Here is a 21,138-nt window from a genome sequence, read left to right as displayed (position 1 = left end):
TCAGAAATCCAGGCACACAGCCCGTGGGGGGTTCTACAGGGAGTCCCGTTCTCCCAGCTCAACAATCCCAGGGAGGGGAAAGGTGCAGGGTGAGGAGAGAGGGTCCCAGGCACTGCCTCCTCCCTGCGGTGTGTGCGCGGAAGGGAGTTGCTTGGGAGGATGGGCTGTGGGCATCGGGCATCCTTCCAGCTCCAAGGCTCAGAGGCACAGAGCGGAGGCACGCGCTGTGTGGCGTCTTAGCTGGCCCCTCGCTCTCCTTCCTGCGTCTCCCTGGCGCTCCGGGAGAGGGCCGAGCCCCAGTTCGCGGCTGGCGCTGCTAGGTGGCTGGCTGCTCCCAGCAGCCGGGCAGGGAAGCTCCGTGGCGCCGCTCACCCCCGCTCGTACGTAGAGCAGAGCGGAGCGGGTCGGGCGAGGACGGGGGGCGGATTCACACACACACACGCAGCAGCGGCGGCCGGTGCAGTTTCAGGCGCTCTGGCCATCTAGGGCGCACATCTTCCATCTCCCTCCTCCTCCAGCGGCTGCTCTGGCGGTGCCTCCCCCTCGCCAAGCCTCCATCTCCGGCCGGGGCTGCCCCCCCCCCTCCTCCCCACCGCCCCCCACATAGCGCACGTTGCTGGGCTCGGGAGCGCAGCCCGAGGCGGGCAGAGCGCGGCTGCCCCAGCGCCGGAGCGGGGAGCGCGGAGAGCCCTGGCCCGCCAGCGCGCACCCATGCGCTAGGGGAGCGCAGCGCACAGCGGGGAGGCAGGCGACGGCACCGGCTGCGGAGGAGGATGCGGGGCTCGGGCGCCCGGGCAGGGGCAGCGGGGCTCGGCTGCAGCGGCGGCGGCTCCCCGGCTCCCCTCTGGACGTGTCTCCTGCTGTGCGGGGCGCTGCGGAGCCTGCTGGCCAGCCCCAGCAACGAAGGTGAGAGGCGCTGGGGGGGGGGGGGGGGGAGACCCTGCCCCGGGGCTGCTCGCCGCCGCGGGAGCCGGGGAGTGACTCGGGCTCTCTCGCCCTGGGTTGGTGGGAAGGGACTGGAGCATCCCGCCGGTGCCCGTGTCCGCGCCCAGCGTCTGGGGGAGCACCTGGTCCGCTCCCGGGGGGCGGGCGACTGCGCCCCCTTCGTGTTCTCCAGCCCCCTGGACCCGCTGTCCAGCCCCCGTGCCCCTCACAGCCTCCTGGCCACGGCTCCCTACCCTGCCCCTCGCCGATTCCGGGTCCCCTCCGCCCCGTGCCCACAACTCGCCCTGACCCTCCATTCCCCGGGTCCCCCCAGAGCTCCCTTTCCCCAGCCCTCCACCGCCCCCCAGACACAGCGCCCTGCCCCGTGCCCACAACCCGCCCTGCCTCTCCGCTCCCCGGGTCCCCATAGCTCCCCCCTACCGCCCCCCACATAGCGCCCTGCCCCGTGCCCACAACCCGCCCTGCCTCTCCGCTCCCCGGGTCCCCCATAGCTCCCCCGTACCGCCCCCAGACAGCGCCCTGCCCCGTGCCCACAACCCGCCCTGCCTCTCCGCTCCCCGGGTCCCCCATAGCTCCCCCGTACCGCCCCCCACATAGCGCCCTGCCCCGTGCCCACAACCCGCCCTGCCTCTCCGCTCCGCGGGTCCCCATAGCTCCCCCCTACCGCCCCCCACATAGCGCCCTGCCCCGTGCCCACAACCCGCCCTGCCTCTCCGCTCCGCGGGTCCCCCCATAGCTCCCCCGTACCGCCCCCAGACACAGCGCCGTGCCCCGTGCCCACAACCCGCCCTGCCTCTCCGCTCCCCGGGTCCCCCATAGCTCCCCCCTACCGCCCCCCAGACACAGCGCCGTGCCCCGTGCCCACAACCCGCCCTGCCTCTCCGCTCCCCGGGTCCCCCATAGCTCCCCCGTACCGCCCCCCAGACACAGCGCCGTGCCCCGTGCCCACAACCCGCCCTGCCTCTCCGCTTCCCGGGTCCCCCATAGCTCCCCCGTACCGCCCCCAGACACAGCGCCCTGCCCCGTGCCCACAACCCGCCCTGCCTCTCCGCTTCCCGGGTCCCCCATAGCTCCCCCGTACCGCCCCCAGACAGCGCCCTGCCCCGTGCCCACAACCCGCCCTGCCTCTCCGCTCCCCGGGTCCCCCATAGCTCCCTTCCCCAGCCCCCCTACCGCCCGCCCCCAGAGCCCTGCCCCGTGCCCACAACTCCCCCCCGCCCCTCAGCTGCCCGGGTCCCCCCCATAGCTCCCTTTCTCTAGCCTCCAAGACACACACAGCGCCCTGCCCCGTGTCCAGAACCTGCCCCCGCTCCCCGGGTCCCCCCATAGCTCCCCCTACTTCCCTCCACATAGCGCCCTGCCCGTGCCCACAACCCGCCCTGCTCTCCGCTCCCCAGGTCCCCCCATAGCTCCCTTCCCCAGCCCCCCAACGCCCTGCTCCGTGCCCACAACCTGCCATACCCCTCCGCTCCCCGGGTCCCCCCATAGCTCCCCCCACCGCGCGCCCTGCCCCGTGTCCACAACCCGCTCTGCCCCTCCGCTCCCCGGGTCCCCCCATAGCTCCCTTCCCCCCGCCCCCCTACCGCTCTGCCCCGTGCCCCCAACCCGCCCTGCCCCCGCCCCGTGTCCTACCCCCCCCCCCGGGCCCGCAGCTCCCCGAGGCTCGCTCCGCTCTTCCCGGCACCAGGCTCCCGGGGCCGGCAGCCCCCTTCCCGGCTGAGCGGCTGCGGGCGGCGCGCCCGGCAGTGGCGGGGCGTCGCGGGGCGGCCCGCGGGGCTGCGGGGCTCTGGGCGGCTCGGGCAGGCGGCTAAACCCTGGCGCCCCTGTGCGCGGTGCGGCGTGTGTTGTGGGGCGGGGGGTGCAAGTCCGGGGTTGCGTGTCTGCGTCCCGCTGCGGTGGCGTGTGTGTTTATTCCACGGCGTGTGCGGGGTTGCGTGTATGTTTCGTCTTTTGTGTGACGCTGGCTGGGTGTTTTGTGTTTGCTCGTGTGTGTTTGTGTGTCGGGCTGCATGCTGCGCATGGGGGTTATGTGTGTGTTTTGTGCTGTGCCTGTGTTTGGGTTGGGCTGTGCTCTGTGTGTGTTTGTTGTGCTGTCTGCCTATTTGCCGTGAGGCTTGTGTGGTTGTACTGTATGTTTTGTGTCGTGGGGTTGGACTGGATTGTATGTGTCCAGCCAGACGCTTACAATCTCTCTTGAGTGTCGCATGGAAATTACCCCAGCTCCAGAGCCCAGGAATTAGCCCCCCGAGTAAGGCTCTGAGACCCCAGCGCCTAAACAGAGCTACCAGGAGCAGTACAACAAAAATCCAAACCCAAATTAAAGCTAAACAGGCCCAAGAGGAGAGAGGATGGGAGTAGGAAATACCTTTCCCCCCTAAAGATATTTATTTATTTCTGGCGCACTTCAAATGCTGCCCAAAGTTTATTTACTTTTTTTTAAGAAGGTGCCTTGTGCAACAAGGAAAAAAAAAACCCACCTCGGGGAAATGAGAATATAAGAATTGTTACCCCATAATACTGCAACAAGCGGAATGGATACCTGTGCTGATTATTGCTGACAATTTAAAAGTTTCATCTGCTTGAAGTCAATATGTAAAGACATATGCCATGGTTTTCCGATTGGCAGGGATGCTTTCCCGTTTTTCTTAAACCTGTTTTTCGATTTTGGGTTTTGTTTTTTTTTATCCACAATGTAGATCATATTGAGGTTTTTTGTTGTTTTTTGGATCCACATGCAGGTTGTAATACACAAACTTTCGGGCCAAGAAGCCTGCTTATAAGCCAAGCTTATTACACGCAGTGATTTATTAGTGAAATTCCTACAAGGGGGGAGGAGGGAAAAAGGCACAGGGAGGTTTCAGAGCTGTGGCCTGAGGTAAATAGCTTGTCATGATATATTTCAGAAAATGGGATTAATGCAAATCACAGAAAAATATAGAGAGGAAGGGACAAATGCATGGTGGTGGCTGTGAAGTTATGGAGTGCTCAGGGCTAGAGAATGCATAGATTAGGGGAGGGTGAATGTTTCCTTAGATTTCTCTTCGACAAATCAGTCATTATGGATCCAGTCTGCAAACATATCCATGCTTGTGAATAACTTCATTGGGACTACTCATTCCAGTTAAAGTCAATTGGATTGCTCTCAAGAGTAAGCTACTCACTGGGCATTTATATGAACGGTTTCTAAGTTGGGAGTATGTTGTTTTGTTCTGGTTTATCATGATTTGCACTGATCTATTAATAAAAGGAGAGACAGACACTTTGCACCTGCAATCTCTTACTCACACATGGTCCTTACGCATGTGAGTATGTCCCACTGGAGTCAAAGGGGTGGCTGCAAGTGAGTTAAGGCCACTTGTGAACAAAAACTTGCAGGATCGGGCCTCTGTTGTATGATAGAATACTGGAATTTTTTAAAGGAAATTGCCTTGTTACATGGTTTAGTGAGATCTTTAGGGAAAGAAGAGATGGGGGAATATTGCAATAAGTATTGACAGCACATGGGTTGACTTTATACCGTCTCATTCTCTTCCCCCTTTTGTTCACAATCTTCAACTTTTATGTTTTTCATAAGCCCAGGGCTGGAAGTGAAGTTTAGAGGTGGACCTGAACTTATTCAGCAAACAGCCACTCTACCATTTGTAGATTTATTTGTAAACAAGCATTATCTGACAAGTGCTTTTCACAGCATGGCTTCTTGGCCAATTACTGCTGAACAGTTCTGCTTTGAAAATGATTCACCCTGCAGTGAATCAAGGCTAATTCATTAGAGCCTCAGTTGCTAAAGTCCCTGTGCCATATGCTGTTGACACTTGTCAACAGTTCGGTTTTGAAAAGTTCAGTGTTGTTTCTCTCAGCATTCAAGGTGCATTCTGGGGGACAGAACCTCAGCTGGTGTGAATTGCCATCCCTAGCTCAGCTGACTTCAATCAAGATTTGAAAATTTACACTAGCTGAGAGATCATAGGTTTATTTGTAGCCAACTGTGGGGAGGAGGGGTTGGACTTCTTGAAGATGGGAGGATAAAAAAGTTAGTCAAGTTTTCCTTGTTTTGTTTTTTGTTTTGTTTCCTTTGTAATTTCGTTTCTGCTGTGCCTAAAAAATAACTTGGTCAGCAAAGAATGTGTACCAGTTGGCTGTGTTAGCGTAATCGCTTTTATTTTCCAGTAACAATTGTGAGAACTTTATTTCCACATATCTTATGAATCAAATATTAGTACTGAGTTAATCTTAAACTGAACTTTTGTTTTAACTGCAGTGGTATTGCTAGGTAGGAGATGTGAAATCCATACCATGCACTGTGGATCGTGTTTAGGCATCACAATAGAGGTGGAAGGGTTTGTGAAAATTTTGTTTGAAATATAGGCCAATTAAAAAAAATAATAATTAGGCTCCTAAATCCATATTTGAGCAAAATAGCTGAGCAGCCAACAACTTCCATTGTTTTCAACAGGAGCTGTTTGGGGGTCTAAACACACTTTCTAATATGCCTAAATATGGGTTTAGGAGGATAAAAGTAGACACCTGATTTAAAAAATTTGGCCACAGTTTCTGTTATAAGGAGAGGTTTCAGAGTAGCAGCCGTGTTAGTCTGTATTCACAAAAAGAAAAGGAGGACTTGTGGCACCTTTAGTCTCTTAGGTTGGTCTCTAAGGTGCCACAAGTACTCCTTTTCTTTTTGTTATAAGGAGAAAACCATTTTAGTAGCTGTCATACTATATCTTAATCTATAACATGCAGTAAAGGAAGAGGGCTCAGTACAATGGCATCTGTGAGTCATCGTGTAACTATTACTATTGAACTCCTTTGCAAATTTCACGAGTTAAAATCCTATTATTTGTATTTTTTCCCCTTCTAATAATATACAATCAGAAATTCAACTCTATTGAGACTATTCAAAGGCCACTATTTCAAAAGCAGTCCTTTACATTAAATGCATTACCCGTGACATATCCTTAGAGAAATGACTTCCCCTGAGTTACAGTCATGCATGTTTTATTTTTATTGACTGAATGAATATACTGGGCTGGAGTTATTTTGCACAGCGAAGAATACTGATAGCAATTAATCAGAAATATGTTGCCTGAGGCTGTAAGACAACAATGTTAACACAGTAATTGCCTGAGTTATGTTTTTCTGGAAGCTGCTTGATGCCAGAGTTGCTACATGATTGAGATACCATGTTGAGAGGCACAGAATATGAACCCAAATAGATACAGCCCACACAAGAACATAATCTCCTCTTTTTTTCCCTTGGCAGTAACTTCTGAACCATTACTTGACGTTAGGGACTGCATTGTATTCGACTTTATTTTTTGCACATCCTTAATGGTAAAAGTGCCCACAATTTAAATTCTGTCATAAGCTTTAAGGTTTTTGGAAGTGACTTGGCTATTTTTTTTTTTTTTTTTAAGGAATGCTTTGGTTCATGTTTTCTGTAAATTTGGATTGATTTTCAGCTCTCATTTGGAAGTAACCCAGATGACATTCAAGTGTTTTATGGGCAGATTTTCAAAAGACTTGTGTACATTTTCTGATTGTTTTTAATAATATATCACAGCTATCTTATTTGCATAATGACCACTAAAAATAAAGAATACGTTAGAACTACTCAGCAGAAATAAGTGATGATCAGACAGTACTGTGACAACTGCTAAGTAGATTGTTAAATGAATGAAAAGAAAAAAACCCAAAACCATTTCTTTGAAATAATAACAAATGTGGCTTAAACAGACAAAAGTAGAAAATTCAAGATTAAGGTCAACTCTTCATCCTTAACTTCTCTCCGTCTGTTATTTCAGTAATTTTAGAACAGAGTAATAGGGTTAACTTGGAATTTCCAGGGATTTGTCCGTTTTAAATAATTATAGTTTGGAGGATTTATCTGGCTGGATTTATTTAATTGATTCATTTATAGTTTAATTTTATTTATTTATTTATTTATTTATTTATTTATTTATAGGGACAGCGGGAGCAGGCAGAGTTAGATGAAGGTTATAAAATGCAGATTGTTTACTCCAGAGACTGGAATGGTTCTAGCTGTTCTAAGGTCTTAATGGAGTATGTATTTATCTGATAGTGGCAGAACTCCCACTGACCTGGCCCACTGGGTAAATATATATTTGGGTATGTTATCAAAACATATATATTTAACCAGTTAGAACTGTCTTTTAATGAGTGTTGAAAAGCAACCGAAATCTGTATTATATACTTCCATTTGAAGCTATTCCAATCTATTTGGTAAAAAAACGGATGTAACCAGGTTTCTTAAAAAGGTATTACTTACATAACCAGTACAGTCTCCGCTTCATAAATCACATAGTCAGACAGCTCTTACATTATTTTATAGACTGGGAAACTATGCAAGCTGGTGATATTTTAATGTGTGTTGTGTGAAAATAGATATCTAACTTTGGAGCCATTCCAGTCTATTAATAAAGTACATATTACCAGCTTTTAGAAGTTATATACTCTTCAGTGGATGGCATTGGAACCGGGTTTTTTTTATTTCTTTCCACAGTAAAAAATTTGGGCCCAATCCTGCACATTGATTTACAAGAATAATCTTTGTTCATGCAAGTAATCCTGTCGACTTTAAATTGAGTTCAATGGGACCGCTGATTTGAGTAAGGAATAGTCAGAGGAAGTAGGGTTTTCAGAATCAGGTCTTTAAACATCTCTGTCAGTTTTAGCTTCTTCTTTTCAAAATATTCAAAGCAATTATACCTTGTTCAGTAAGAATCAAATACCAGTTTCAGTTTTAAATCTAATCTTTTTTTGCTTTAAATATACAAAAAGCAATTGAAACATAGCTTTTAAGTATGACTTTAAAATGAGGCAACTTATGAATGATGTATTATATATTTTTCAAAATACATAACAGTTGACCCTAAGACTGCATCTAAGCCAAGTTACATCTTAAAGCATGTTATCACAATAACTATAAATATATGTAAATAGGCAAAGCATCTTATAATAGAAACATTGACAGACCTTCCTCCTATAGTATCATACACGTTGACACCATGATTTGACGTATAAAGCAGCTATTTGTGAATCAAGTTACAGTTGGATAAACTGACAGGTATTCCCAGTGGGAAACTGCAGAGTTAGTATGGTTGGCCCTCATCCCCTCTTATGTAACATTTAAAACCATAATATAGTATTCATCTGCATGCCTTCAATTTCCTTTGTGTGGTGCAAATAATAAAATTAAATTTTAGGTCAGCCAAGGAAGTGTTTCTGTAATTATATTTTGCATGGATTGCAAAATGCTTTCACAAATATTTTAATTCTCTGAAAAAAAGAACAACTTTCAAGAAGTGTTCAAGAAGATGCAAACAACCAGATCAGTTTATTTTATGCCATGAGCCATGTCATGTTAATTTTTATTGTGCAGCCGAATAAACTTGTATAAGTAAAATCAAAAACCAGTGCCCAATGTTTGATATGATTCGTGCATATGATGTGTTTCTGTGTTTCTGACATTAGTTAATGAATTAAATTGTAGGGCCGCATTCTCCTCTTGCAGCAGTTTTCCACCAGTGTAACTCCAATGGCTTTAGACTGAAGGGACTCCACCGAAGCCCTAATCCTGCAACGTGGTTTGCTAGCACAGAGCCCCTACACGTGAGTCGTTGGGAGTCTACAAAGGCACAGAAAGGGGTCTATGCTTGTGTACCACAATACAGAATTTGGACAGAAGTGACCTGAGAATCAGGCCCATCAAAGTCAATATATGTGGTTTTTGAATTGAAGCTTGAAGAGTTTACTTCTTTTCTCAAAGTTCAAGACATTTGAGGCCTGATTCCTTTCTTTACACCAGTGTAAATCCGTTAACCTCTGTGAGGATTTATTCCTGAATTAGACCATGTTTACATACAGACGTGAACCAATTTAATTAAACTAGTTTAATTAAATTGGTGTAACTTCTGTGTGGACAGTCTTTTGTAGATTTAAGAGTGGCTTAGTTTGGTTTAGCTTAAATTTGCTCCTGATTGATTTAAGCTAAACCAAACTAAGCCACTCTTAAACCTAAATAAGAGTGTCCACACAGATTTATGGAATCAGTTTACATTCCCACATCTAGCTTAATTGGTGCAACTCTCCACTATAGGAGGCCCTGATTCAGCAGTTCATCCCTGTACAGCAAAGCACGTAAGTACATGCTTAATGTTAAAGTTTGTACCTGCTTGAGTGCTTCACTGAATAGGGAGGGACTTAAACGTGTGCTTAGGTGCTTTATTGAAATAAAGCCTCACTCTGCTGTGAGAGGAAAATCAGTCCTTCTTGCAATTGGGGTTCTTTTGTCCCTCGTTTACAAAACCTAAAATCAAATTTCCCTGCATAAGGCAAAGGAAAAACGAGTGTACGAACCCCGGGTAAACGTTTCCTTAGAGTGTTGAGTCCTGAACGTTTTCTTAACCATACTACAGGGCTCTGTTTCAGGGCAAGAGTGCTGTTTAGAATTCCTTTTCAATCAATGCCTCACCTTTGTAACCCTCATCAGCAGGCTTGGAAGGATTTGATTTTTATTGGTAAGTGTCGATTTCACCACACCCACACAAACTGATGAAAAAGTATTTCCATCTATGACTGAAATTTACAGACAGGCAAAGTAAGAAATATGCTGCTTGAGAACTTAGAGTTGGATGTGTGGATATTTACTCTGTATATTTTGATATGTAATGTTGACAATTTGTGTTTCAATGGTTATAAAGCTTTAACGTTTTGAATCTCAGCATCTACTGTCATTGAATAATTGTCTGACCCCAGTGTAAACATTTCCTGCCAGTGTGAAAATTTACATTGATAAAAATAGAGAAAAATGCTTAGAAATAAATTATAAATTAAATAAAATGTTATCCAGTGAAATTATATATAAAAATAAAATTCTGTCAAGCCTACTTATTGGGTAAACAAGGAATTCACAAACCTGACAATTTCCTGTGCTTACCCCAAATTCATTTTTTGAAATCATTTTTTAATCCGAGGCCGGCTATCTCATTAGCAATGTGTGCCTGATCCTGGTTTAGTGAGCGCCGGAGTTGACTCAAACACAGGAGAACTTGACCAGCAAGTCATTGTCTGGACTCAAATTGTTACTTTTTTTTCTCCTCAAAAATGAAACATTCTGTTGTTATGATTAGCCTCATGCTACTTTCATTGCGTTAGTTACGTCTGTTTTTCTTGTGAAACTGGATAAGCAATTTGACTGTCACTGTATATGTAAGAGAAACATGCAAAAGTACCAGTCTAATTGAATTCAGCTAGAAACCTGGGAGAGGTTGAGGTGTTCTTCATTTGCTCATACCACTCTTGTCCTCATCCTTCCCTCTTGTTTGTGTGCCCAGCTGAACCATTGGATGGCAAGCTTTGCACAAGAGAAAGTGCTTGGCTTTTCTGCAGCTTTCGCAAGCGGTTGTATTGGCAGACTTAAGGGCTGGCCCTTCAGTAGCTAAGTAGTCCTCCTGGTTGTTGGCTTTCTTTGACTAACTTTTGACTTAGCCATTTATTTTCTGTGCGTGCGGGGCGAATGAAATAGTGAAATAATTGTGGGATGTAAGCCAGAAATTAGCAGCCCTATTTGTTTCTTAAACAAATCACAGCTGAGGGTAGTCACTGATCTGAAGTAATTACGTGACCCCCTTACTGCAGAATCTGAGCACCTTACAATTCTGTGGAATATTTACCCTCACCTCAGCCCTCTGGGCTAGGGCAGGGCTGAGTTCCCCATTGTACAGATGAAGAACTGAGGGATAGAGAGAATAAGTGACTTGCCCCAGGTCACACATGGAGCCGGTAGCAGAGCGGGGAATTGAACCCAGGTCTCTTGAGTTGAAGGCTAGTCCCCTAAACACTAGACTTTCCTTCCTCACTGTAAGTCTAAACATTTAAATTCTCAAGGGACTAGAGAGCGGCACAAGCCACCCACCCTTAAGGCTAGTTTGGTGACATCACTGGGTTTGATGTTCTGTGCTAATCTTTCCTGGGTTACGCGATAAGTTCAGAAACACAGCCAAGCTATGACTGCTTTGTACCTCTTGCTGCCACAAAGCGACGACACATTTGGTGCATCAGGGCAGTGGAGAATGTCCCTCTGTGTAGGGAATGCTCTAGTGGCCTCGGGGTGCTGTAGCTGCTACTTCCCTTGGCAGCTGGCACGGGGCTGTGGCCAGGCAAGAAGGGGTGTGGCTGAGACATTGTTGCATCTGTCTGATCCAGGGCTGCCAGAACATCCTCTTGGTGCCCCCAGGCTGCTCTAACTTCCACCAGGGACAGGACTGGGTCCCTGGTAGTCCCAGGATTGTGTGCGTCTGTGTAGGGGGAAAGGAGTGGGACACAAAAGAGTTTTAGAGCCACCTTTCCCGCCTTCTCACTGGGCCTGTGCTAGGTCTGATAACCTGGCCTTTGCCTTTTGTTTTTCCTTCAAAGAACTGAATTGTTTCCTTTAACTGGGATGATGCTCTCAGTTGTTATTCCCACATCCAGTAGGCATCCACTTTATTATACCAATCTGCATCAAGGCCCTCTGCAACCATGCCGAGCCCCATAGAGCAGTCTAGACCCCACTCTCAGGTATGCCTACACTGCAATAGAAGCCCTGGGACTGGCCTGTGTCAACCGATTCAGGCTGGGGCTTTGGGGCTATAAAATTGCAGCATAGACGTTCGGGCTCATGCTATTCCCCCAAGAAAAATTGTCTGAATGATATAATGTTCACTGGGATCAATTTTCTTCTATGTTGCACATGCAAAATGGGTAAAATTACTGGCTGTCTTCTACGTCGCTCTTCTTTACATGCCGTGAGTTGAAGGGTCAAGCAGCTTATGCTTCTATTATCATTCCTAGCTTTTCCCGTGTTATTTTTTTATGTGTTTCCCTACTAATAGTGTATTTTCAGAAGGCAATGGGAGAAAAATACTTTTGTTTTTCCACTGCACGCACACAGAAAGAGAGAGAGAGAGAAAGGTATAAGCTGTCAAACATTAGAAAAGCCAATAAATCATCCTAACCATTCTTTGCTCCCAAGAGCCATCCAAACATAATGTCAGTTACTCTTTTCTACTTGAATGAATTCAAAGGCAGCAAAATGGTCATTAGTGTGGATTGGAAGGCTCTGGTGGTGGTGGACAGGCTGGACAGCTGAAATCTTGTGAGTCTACTGAAAATGAGATCTGTCAGGGTAATTTGACAACTATAGTTATGTCTGTGCTGTGTCTCTTTATTTCTGTCCAGTTTAATAGTATGTGTAACATAATTTGATATTCACATTCTAGGGGGAAAAATGCCTGGAAAGGATATTTGATGGGTGGACCTTTTAGGAGAAGTCTCTCCCCCACCCCCTGTTTGGGATCATAGGTATTTTAAAAGCAGAAATGGGATTTCTTTTTAGTCACTAAGGCCCTGATTCAGGAAAGCACTGAAGTACGTGCTGAACTTTAATCATGCGGTTAAATTCCATCGACTTCACTGGGATTTAAGCACATGCTTATAGTCAATCTCCAAACAGGGATGCTCTGTTGATTCAGGGCCTCAAGTTTATATACAGCTCTCAGTTTGCCATGGAACTCCCAATGTTGCAAGTGGACAGAGAACACTAATGAAATTATTGGGTGAAATTCTATTATTTGTGTTCTGGTCATAATCATAGCAATGTCAGGCTGGAGAGGACCTTGAGAAGCCATCAAGTACCGCCCTCTGTGCTGAGGCAGGACCAAGTAAATGTAGGCAACCTCTGACAGGCATTTGTCCAGCCTGTTGTTAAAAACTTCCAATGATGGGGATTCCACAACCTACCTTGGATGCCTGTAACTATCCTTACCACTAGAAAGATTAAGCTTCTTTCTTCTTGTCCCACCTTCAGTAGACATGGAGAACAACTGATCACCATCCTCTTTTATAACAGCTCTTAATATATTTAAAGACTATTTTCAAGTCCCCCCTCAGTCTTCTTTTATCAAAACTAACCTTTCCTCAATGGGTCAGGTTTTCTAAACCTTTTGTCACTTTTGTTGCTCTCCTCTGGACACTGTCCAATTTGTCCATAACTTTCCTAAAGAGTGGTGCCCAGAACTGGACACAGTACTGCAGCTGAAGCCTAACCAGTGCTGAGTAGAGCAGGACAGTTACCTCCAGTCCTTTACATATGACACTCCTGGTAATGCACCCCAGAATATTCGCTGTTCGTTTGGAATGGTACCACATTGTTTATTTATGTTCAATTTGTGATCCACCGTAAACCTCAGATCCTTTTCAGCAATAGTACCAGCTAGCCAGTTGTTCCCAGTTTTCTAGTTATGCATTTAATTTTTCCTTTCTCAGTGAAATAATTTGCATTTATCTGTATTGAATTTCATTTTGTTGAATTCAGATCAATTCTCCAATTTCTCAAGGTTGTTTTGAATTCTAGCCCTGTCTTCCAAGTTGCTTGCAATACCTCCCAGTTTGGTGTCATCTGCCGATTTTGTAAGCATACTGTTCACTCCATTATCCAAGTCATTAATTGAAGAGTAAGGGATGTAGGATTGACCCCTGCAGCACCCCATTAGATATGCTCTCCCAGTATGACAGCAAACAATTGATAACTACTTTCTGAGTCTGGTCTTTCAACCAGGTCTGCGCCCATCTTATAGTAATTTCATCTAGACCAAGTTTCCCTAGTTTTGGCACATGGGACTATGTCAGAAGCTTTACTAATATCAAGATATAGTACATCTACTGCTTCTCCCCAATCCACAAGGCCAGTAACCCTGTCAAAGAAGGACATTAGGTTGATTTGCTATGATCTCTTGTTGATAAATCCATGCTGGCTGTTCCGTACAACCCTATTATCTTCTAGTTGCTCGCAAGCTGATTGTTTAATAATTTGTTTCAGTATCTTTCCAGGTATTGAAGTTAGATTGACTGGTCTATAATTCCTTGGGTGCAGGGACTGTGTTTGCTCTTCTCCAGTCCTCTGGCACCTCACCCGTCCTCCAGGAGTTCTCAAAGATAATTGTTAGTGGTCCCGAGATTGCTTCAGCCAGTTCCTTATGTGTCCTAGGGTGAATTTCATCAGGCCCTGCTGACGTGAATACATCCAACTTATCTAAATATTCTTTATGGTCCCTTCTGGCCTTAAAATCTATGATGCAGACTCCAGCATCTTGGGGCTTGCTATAAAGGAGATTATAGAAAACCTACAGCAGAAGTGAGTCATCATAATAAAATATCAATCTGTAGCTAATATCATTTTGTAGGTTCATTAAATTGTGTGTATTTTCTTCCTCTATTGGCCTATAAATAATAGGTGCTCTGCATAACTTATGTTTCTCTGGAGTTGGTCTCCACTAGCATATAAATTGATATTTCCCAGTTTTTGCGTGGTCTTTTTTTGGTCTTAACTCAAGGCAAATAATAAAAAACATCTGCTCCATAATGGCTTTGATTTCTTTTGGGGGTTTAATCTTTCATTTGTTTTTGATTTCCTGGATTATTTTTGACTGTCGCTTACTTTTAGGAGTACTTTTAGATTTACAACTTTGTAGAACTATTTAGCACAACCGGGAAAACAGCAGGAAAATGAATAGCGTCAGTGGTGCAATAAAACTGACAGCGATTGGTGGGGAAGAAAAAGTTTTGACTGTGACGATGGAGGGGTCTTGCTGTTCAGAATGTCTTGGTAGTGTTGTGAACTCCCATAAGAGGGAGGTGGGACTGTGGTGTAACTCTGGTTTCTTGCTATGCAGTGTATTATTTATCATATGCTTTGCCAATATCTTCCCCACCTTGCACTCAGGGAGACTGGAGGAGAGAATGGAATACTTCTTACCGGCTGATTCACAGGGTGGTGTTGTCCCCATTGTTGCTGGAGGCTTCGGCGGCTGGAGGAATTGCACCTCCCTCAGAGCTATTGGAGGACAAAATGTTGGTTCCTGTAAAAAAAAAAAATTGGAGGACCCTGACAACTATGTCTATCATATCAAACTTGGGCTTGCACATCACTTTTTCAGTTGCTTGGAAACTCGGAGAATGATGGAAGCATATAATCCCATTCAAACAAACTCCCCAGGAGGGTTCAAAGGAAAGTATTGTAACTCAGTACTTTCCTTTTTATTTTTTCCTCCATGTCCTCAGTCAGGGCTCGATCCTGCAAAGTGCTGAGCACTCTAGCCCCAGTCCAACAAAGCACTTAATTAACCACGTGCTTCATTTCACGCATGTGAATATTCTTGTTGCCTTGTGCGAGATTTCTCATGTGCTTCAGTGTAAGCATTTGCTTATGTGTTCTGCTGGATTTTGGTCAGAGTGCTCAGCACCGTGCAAGACCCAGCCAGTCCTGGAGGGGAGGGGAAGCTAGATCAGAGTGCTTTCAAGGGAGGCTGAGAATCCTGGTGGGTGGAGCCCTCAAAATGTGGGGAGACTTAATACAGGGACAACAGAGAAGAAGAAGAATGGAAGAAAATAACTTCCTGAGGAGCATCACATTGTTAAAGTTAGAGCCTTATTGTAGCTTGGCATGCTAGAGGAAAGAAAAAAAGGGGTGAGCTGACTGGAAGATTTCTTGACAAATTGTGGATTGATGGGTCTCATATCTTAGACAGGTCAGTTAGAGAGGGGCTTTTATATATCACCCACAAGCTCCTCCATCTCTCTAGTGAGCGCCCATCACCGTGGTATCAGTGGTTGGTCTGACTTTGCCCGCAATGCATGTATTGATGTGAGCTGGTATGCCGCCCCACATCCCGTTTATCCAAAAGTGCTCCTTCAAAATCCACTTTCTCTGACTGTCTCTACAATGCTGGCCCATGCTCCTCCATCGAAGTAATTAGACCATTAAAATATTAATTATACATTAAAAAGCAGAGCTTACACGGCGGGTGGGTAACCATTGATTTCAATGAGAGCAGAGTTAAGTCAAGGCTGAGCACTCTTCAAAATCCAGCCATATAAAACCATGACTGTATTTCTCATGACTGTATTTGGCATAATCCTCATCATCTTTCCCTAACACAGCTTTCTTGTCTCCTGTCCTAGCTCTCTGTAGTGTTGCAAACTCTTCAGGGTAGTGACTGTCTTGCCTTTTTGTCTGTAAATTGCCAATCACACTTTATGCCCCCTCATGAATAATAATTATTATGTTAGAATATCCATAACAGAGGGAATGGCAGCAGGATCTGTGAGTGGTATTTTCAAAAGTGGCAGCATGGGGTGGAGGGTAGAGATTGTGACTCTGTCACAGACTCACAGATCGTGCCCACTCTTGGCCCCATGCGGTCTGTGGGGGGGTGCCCCTTTCAGTGAGACAGCCCTTTTCCCCGGGGGTCCACTCTCTCTTGGGGTTAAGCCCCTCCACCTCCTGGAGCTGCCCCTCTCTCAGCCTTAGCGCACCTGTTTCTCACCATGGGCTCCCTCAGGGAGTCCAGTCACTCTGGACCCCCAGGGCCTCCAAAGGGGATGATGCCACCCTGTTCTCTCGACTGGAGTGACTCTCAGCCTGCGTAAAACAGGAGGGTTGATTGAGCGTTGAACACAGCACAGGAAACTCTCAGGGCCTTCCTCAGCACAGCACATCCAAGTCTCTCCTGCATCCAGGTGGGATCTGCCTGCTCCCTCTCTCCAGCACAGAGCCCCCCTGCTTCCCAGCTGGGCAGCTGAGATCCCCAGCCCCAAGTCCTGCCTCTGTCTATTGTCTTCTTTCCAGGCAAACAGGGTCGTAAACAGGGTCCTCACAGCCCGTTGTTTCCCCACCGGCCAGAACTGGCTGTGACTCCTGAGTTGGGCCTCCGGGTCACCAGGTCATTGGCTGCAGTTCCATGCTGGTCCTCTGGAACAACAAACTCCCTCTCCCATCACCTTGTTAAACCGGTAATCCCTAGGGAAGCTGAGTCCCACTCCCTCTGCATGCAAACCATAGGAAAACCAAGGGAAAAAAACCCATAAACACGGAAACCAGGACTCTCCCCCACTTCGTCACAGACTGGGACTCAGGAGACTGGAATTCTATTCCCAGGTGTACTGTGGTCCTGCTGGGTGATTATTTCACTGCCCCATGTCTCAATTTCCCATTTGTGAAAAATGGGAATAATGATGGGTCTAAAATAGCTGTTCGCACTCAAGAAAGATCTTGCAGTCATCGTGGACAGTTCTCTGAAAACAGCTGCTCAGTGTGCAGCAGCCATCAACAAAGCAAACAGAATGTTAGGAACCATTGGGAAAGAGATAGAAAGAAGACAGTATATATCACAGTGCCACTACATAAATCCATGGTACGCCCACCCTTGAATACTGTGTGCAGTTTTGGTTGCCCCATCTCAAAAAAAGAGAAATTAGAATTGGGAAAAGTACAGCGGAGGGCAACAAAAATAATTAGAAGTATGGAACCGCTTCCAGATGAGGAGAGATTAAAAAGACTGACTGTTCACTTTAGAAAAGAGATGAGTAAAGGGGAGATATGATGGAGGTCAATAAAATCATGACTGGTGTGGAGAAAGTGAATAAGGAAGTGTTATTTACCCCTTTACGTAACACAAGAACCAGGTGTCACCCAATGAAATTAATAGGCTTAAAACAAACAAAAGGAAATACTTCTTCACACAATGCACAGTCAACCTGTGGAATTCATTGGCAGGGGATGTTGTGAAGGCCAAAAGTATAAGTGGCATCAAAGAAGAATTAGATAAGTTCCTGGAGGACAGGTCCATCAATAGCTGTTACTCAAGATGGTCACGGGCTCAACTCCATGCTCAGTGTGTCCCTAAAGCTCTGTTTGCCAGAAGCTGGGAATGGGTGACAGGGGATGGATCACTTGATAAATTGCCCTGTTCTGTTAATTCCCCCTGAAGCACCAGGCATTGACCACTGTTGGAAGACAGGATACTGGGCTAGATGGACCTTTGGTCTGACTCTGTATGGCCGTTCTTATGATACTGACCTCCTTTGCATAGAACTTTGAGATGTATTGATGAAAAGGACTGCAGAAGAGCTGGGTATTATTAGGTGCTCAGTTCTGGTCCAGTTCTGTTCCCCTGAAGTCAATGGTTAAACTCCTATTGCTGTCGATAGCCTGTTGAAAAATCCCATCTTGTGTCTCTTGTGTCAGTGCTTACTTCCAGCAATGGTCTCTACATTGTCCTATTGATGAGATTGGGAGAGGCCAGTCTATGTGGGGGTTCAAGACTTTGGAGTAGCGCACCTGGTCCAGTCTCCGTCTATGGGACACAGTTTGTGTTCAGGGGAAATATTTGCATCTCTTCTCATTTGGTCCAAATCGGATGACTCATCACGAGTAAATAGAGCCCATCTGAAAATGTGCAGTTTGAGCATATGCAAACCTCCCCCTGTGTGTTGTCCTAAAAAAATAACAGGCTCTGGTGTGAGTTTAGACTTAATCATCATTTATCCTACCCGGAAGGCATGAAAGCTAATGATTATATAGATCCTGTGCAGTTTGGTATGTTTCTTTCGATCGAGCATTAGAGATAATTAGGGCTTGCGGGAAGGGGTGCGCGTAGGGTGAAGATGAGAAGTTTTGCATTTATTTGCTCTTTCATGTTCTCTATTTTTAAGTTGGTTGGCAAAAATGTCTGAGAGTAAGTGTGTATGCCTATGGGCTGTTGGGTTCTCGCTGCTTCTTTGAGACACTCAGCACATTCTTCTAGCTGATGCTGGGTAGCAGTGGTATGAATAAATCACTCTATGTAAATGGAGGAACCAGTACCTCTACACATCAGGCATTAGTGGTGGTCGCAAGTGATTTTTGGGAGTTCTATCAGTAGGAAGAACTCCCCAAGTTGCACAAAATCTACAAGGCACAAACGTGGGCATCAGATTTCTGAGCACTGAATTAGAGTGTAGGACCCTCATTCAGGAAATCTTCCCTGCTAAGCACAGTAGTTGTGTCCAAAGTTAAGCATGTGCATATGATTAAACGTGGACTGAAATGCTTTTGACTTCAGCGGGAAAGTCAAACACATGACAAAGTGCTGTCCTGAACAGGGATGCATTAAGTACATTTTAGGAGCATTCCTAAATGGGGGCCTAATTTGGGATCATTCCACCCATGTGAACTCCTACGTTTGATTTTAATTGTTTCTGATGAAAGCCTGGCTAAATGAGCATTGCTGGTTATTATGAATAATCTGTGGGATGTTGCCAAGCTGAGGCCTGGAGTGGTGTGTGTAATGTGTTGGTTAAAAGGTGTGTTGCACTGATGATGATTGTAGGATGGAATGTCATACCTACTCAGGTGTGTGTCGTGAGACAAGCCCCAGGACTGCTGAATCTAAAGGAGAGTTCCCTTTAGTTAAAGCAGCAGGAGAATCTGGTTTTCTGGAGCAAAAGGATGAGCACTCTATCCTGGCTTCTGACTATGAAACAGGGTAGTAAGAAGGTCTGATGCTTATACAGGTAGGAGGGAGCAAGCAAAACCAATTGAAAATGGACACAAGGCGAAAATAAGTGCATTTATTTCACATCTGCATGGAGTGGTTATAATCAGTGCTTACATAAGCCATTCTGTTTGCAGTATTTTTGCCTTTTCAGGTAATGTAGACTGATTAGTTAAAAATACACTGATCTACTTCAAAGACTATCACAGCATTTTGGAAGGTATACAGTGAAAGTGACGCCACAGGAATCAGTATTAGATAAGCAGCCCTCTTCATGAAGGGTTTGTCTGCCACACAATTTTTCTGCTAGTTTATACAAAACTCGGGCAGAAATCCTTACCCCCAGGCCGACCCTTTTATGCTGGGTAAAAGAGCCATAGCCCCATAAAGGAGCCCTAAAATCCTGGGTGTGGCCAGGGGATGATCCCCCACAGTGCTGGCACTGCAGAAGACTGCCATAAGGCTGTGAGGACCCCATCACAAGGCTTGGTGTAGATAATGTGCTGGGGGCCACAGCGTGCACAGCTGCAGAGATCTGGGGCAGTTCCCAAAAGCACAGCCTGGAGCGTCTGGGATAATTTAGATAGGCCGGGAGCCTATCCATCCCCTGAAGCAGCCCAGAATCAGGAGGGCACAAAAAGGTAGCTGAAAGCCACCATACCCCCCCAGTTGTGCATTCTGCACTGTGCCATAATTTCAGTGGAATCATGGGCCAAATTCTGGGGAGTTTGCTCATTTTTTACTTCAGTGGGAGTTGTACCTGAGAAAGGACTGAGTAGAGTTTTAAGATTTGGTTCCATTCATTTACCTCTCTCGAAGAAAGATTCACATTGCCTTCAGTGAGCTCTTGGTGTCATTCTGTATGGAAACTTCTTTTTTTATTGCAGTTGATAACTGCCTAGAAGGTTATTACTGCAGTTAGGTGTATCGCGTGCTTCTTAGAAATTGATGTTGGATTAAAAACACCTTTCGTACCATTTTTTTGATATTTAATTAATGTCTTACAAAGCAAACTGTGTGGTGTCAAACATTCCATCTAATTACACTCATTAGTGGCGTCGCCAGGACAAGTAAGTTTTAATTAAGTTGTACAATGTAAATCAATAGTCATTGTGCCTTCATTGCAATTTACAACAAGAATATACTGTTCTGCACAATTTAATTACAGCAATTGCGGTAGTGGGAATTATTGGTGACTCTACCATTTTGTTTCAACAATCCTCTTCAACAATTTGCAACCATACAATTGGGAGAGTTACTTAAAATGTTCATATTTATGTATATTCTTCAGGTAAGCTGTCATGGTGCTGCCCGTGAGAGCCAGCTGAGATCACTCAGTCAGGGTGAATTGCAAACAAAACGGGGCAGACAAACCCCAAACGCTGGTGGATTTTCCAATACTTAGATTTACTCAGCCAGCCCAAAACAGCTCCGGTATTACCTCCCTGGTTACTCAGAAGTCCAAACAATGCAGTTCCCTTAAAATGCCCAGTCTCAGGCCTCCCTCCAGACACATGTCAGATATGACGATGATTACAGAAAATCTTATCATAGAAAAGAAAAGATTCTTGCAACCCCAAAGGGTCAGCCACACACCCAGGTCCAATTATAATGTAGATCCGCTTATAGCCAATTCTTATTAACTAAACTAAAATGTATTAAAAAAGAAAAGAGAGAGATCAATATACATACAAACTTGAGTTCAGTTCTTGAGGTTCAGATACATAGCAGAGATGAGCTTGTGGTTGCCAAAAATGCTTTTAGAAATAGTCCATAGGTTATAGTCCAATGTCCATATTCAGGGTGACTCCAGTCAGTGACT

The 21,138-nt window shown here is 45.8% G+C and overlaps 1 protein-coding gene across 16 annotated transcripts in view; it reads left to right on the top strand.

Annotated features, from left to right (window-relative positions):
• Positions 1-268: 268 nt before the first annotated feature.
• The window catches only part of EPHA5 (EPH receptor A5), a 319,531-nt gene continuing 298,661 nt past the window's right edge, over positions 269-21,138 (top strand). For 7 of the 16 annotated variants that reach the window (XM_073340244.1, XM_073340243.1, XM_073340239.1 and 4 more), the window contains exon 1: positions 278-906. In XM_073340244.1, the coding sequence (XP_073196345.1) occupies positions 774-906 (133 nt within the window). In that variant the 5' untranslated portion in view covers positions 278-773. Of the gene's footprint in view, positions 907-21,138 lie in introns of all 16 variants that reach the window. The other 9 variants (XM_073340246.1, XM_073340245.1, XM_073340240.1 and 6 more) reach the window with 2 other exon arrangements.

Source organism: Lepidochelys kempii, chromosome 4 (genome assembly GCF_965140265.1).
Source record: "Lepidochelys kempii isolate rLepKem1 chromosome 4, rLepKem1.hap2, whole genome shotgun sequence".
Lineage (NCBI taxonomy): Eukaryota > Metazoa > Chordata > Testudines > Cheloniidae > Lepidochelys > Lepidochelys kempii.
The sequence above is the reverse complement of the archived record's forward strand: the minus strand, read 5'-3'. Positions and strand labels throughout refer to the sequence as shown.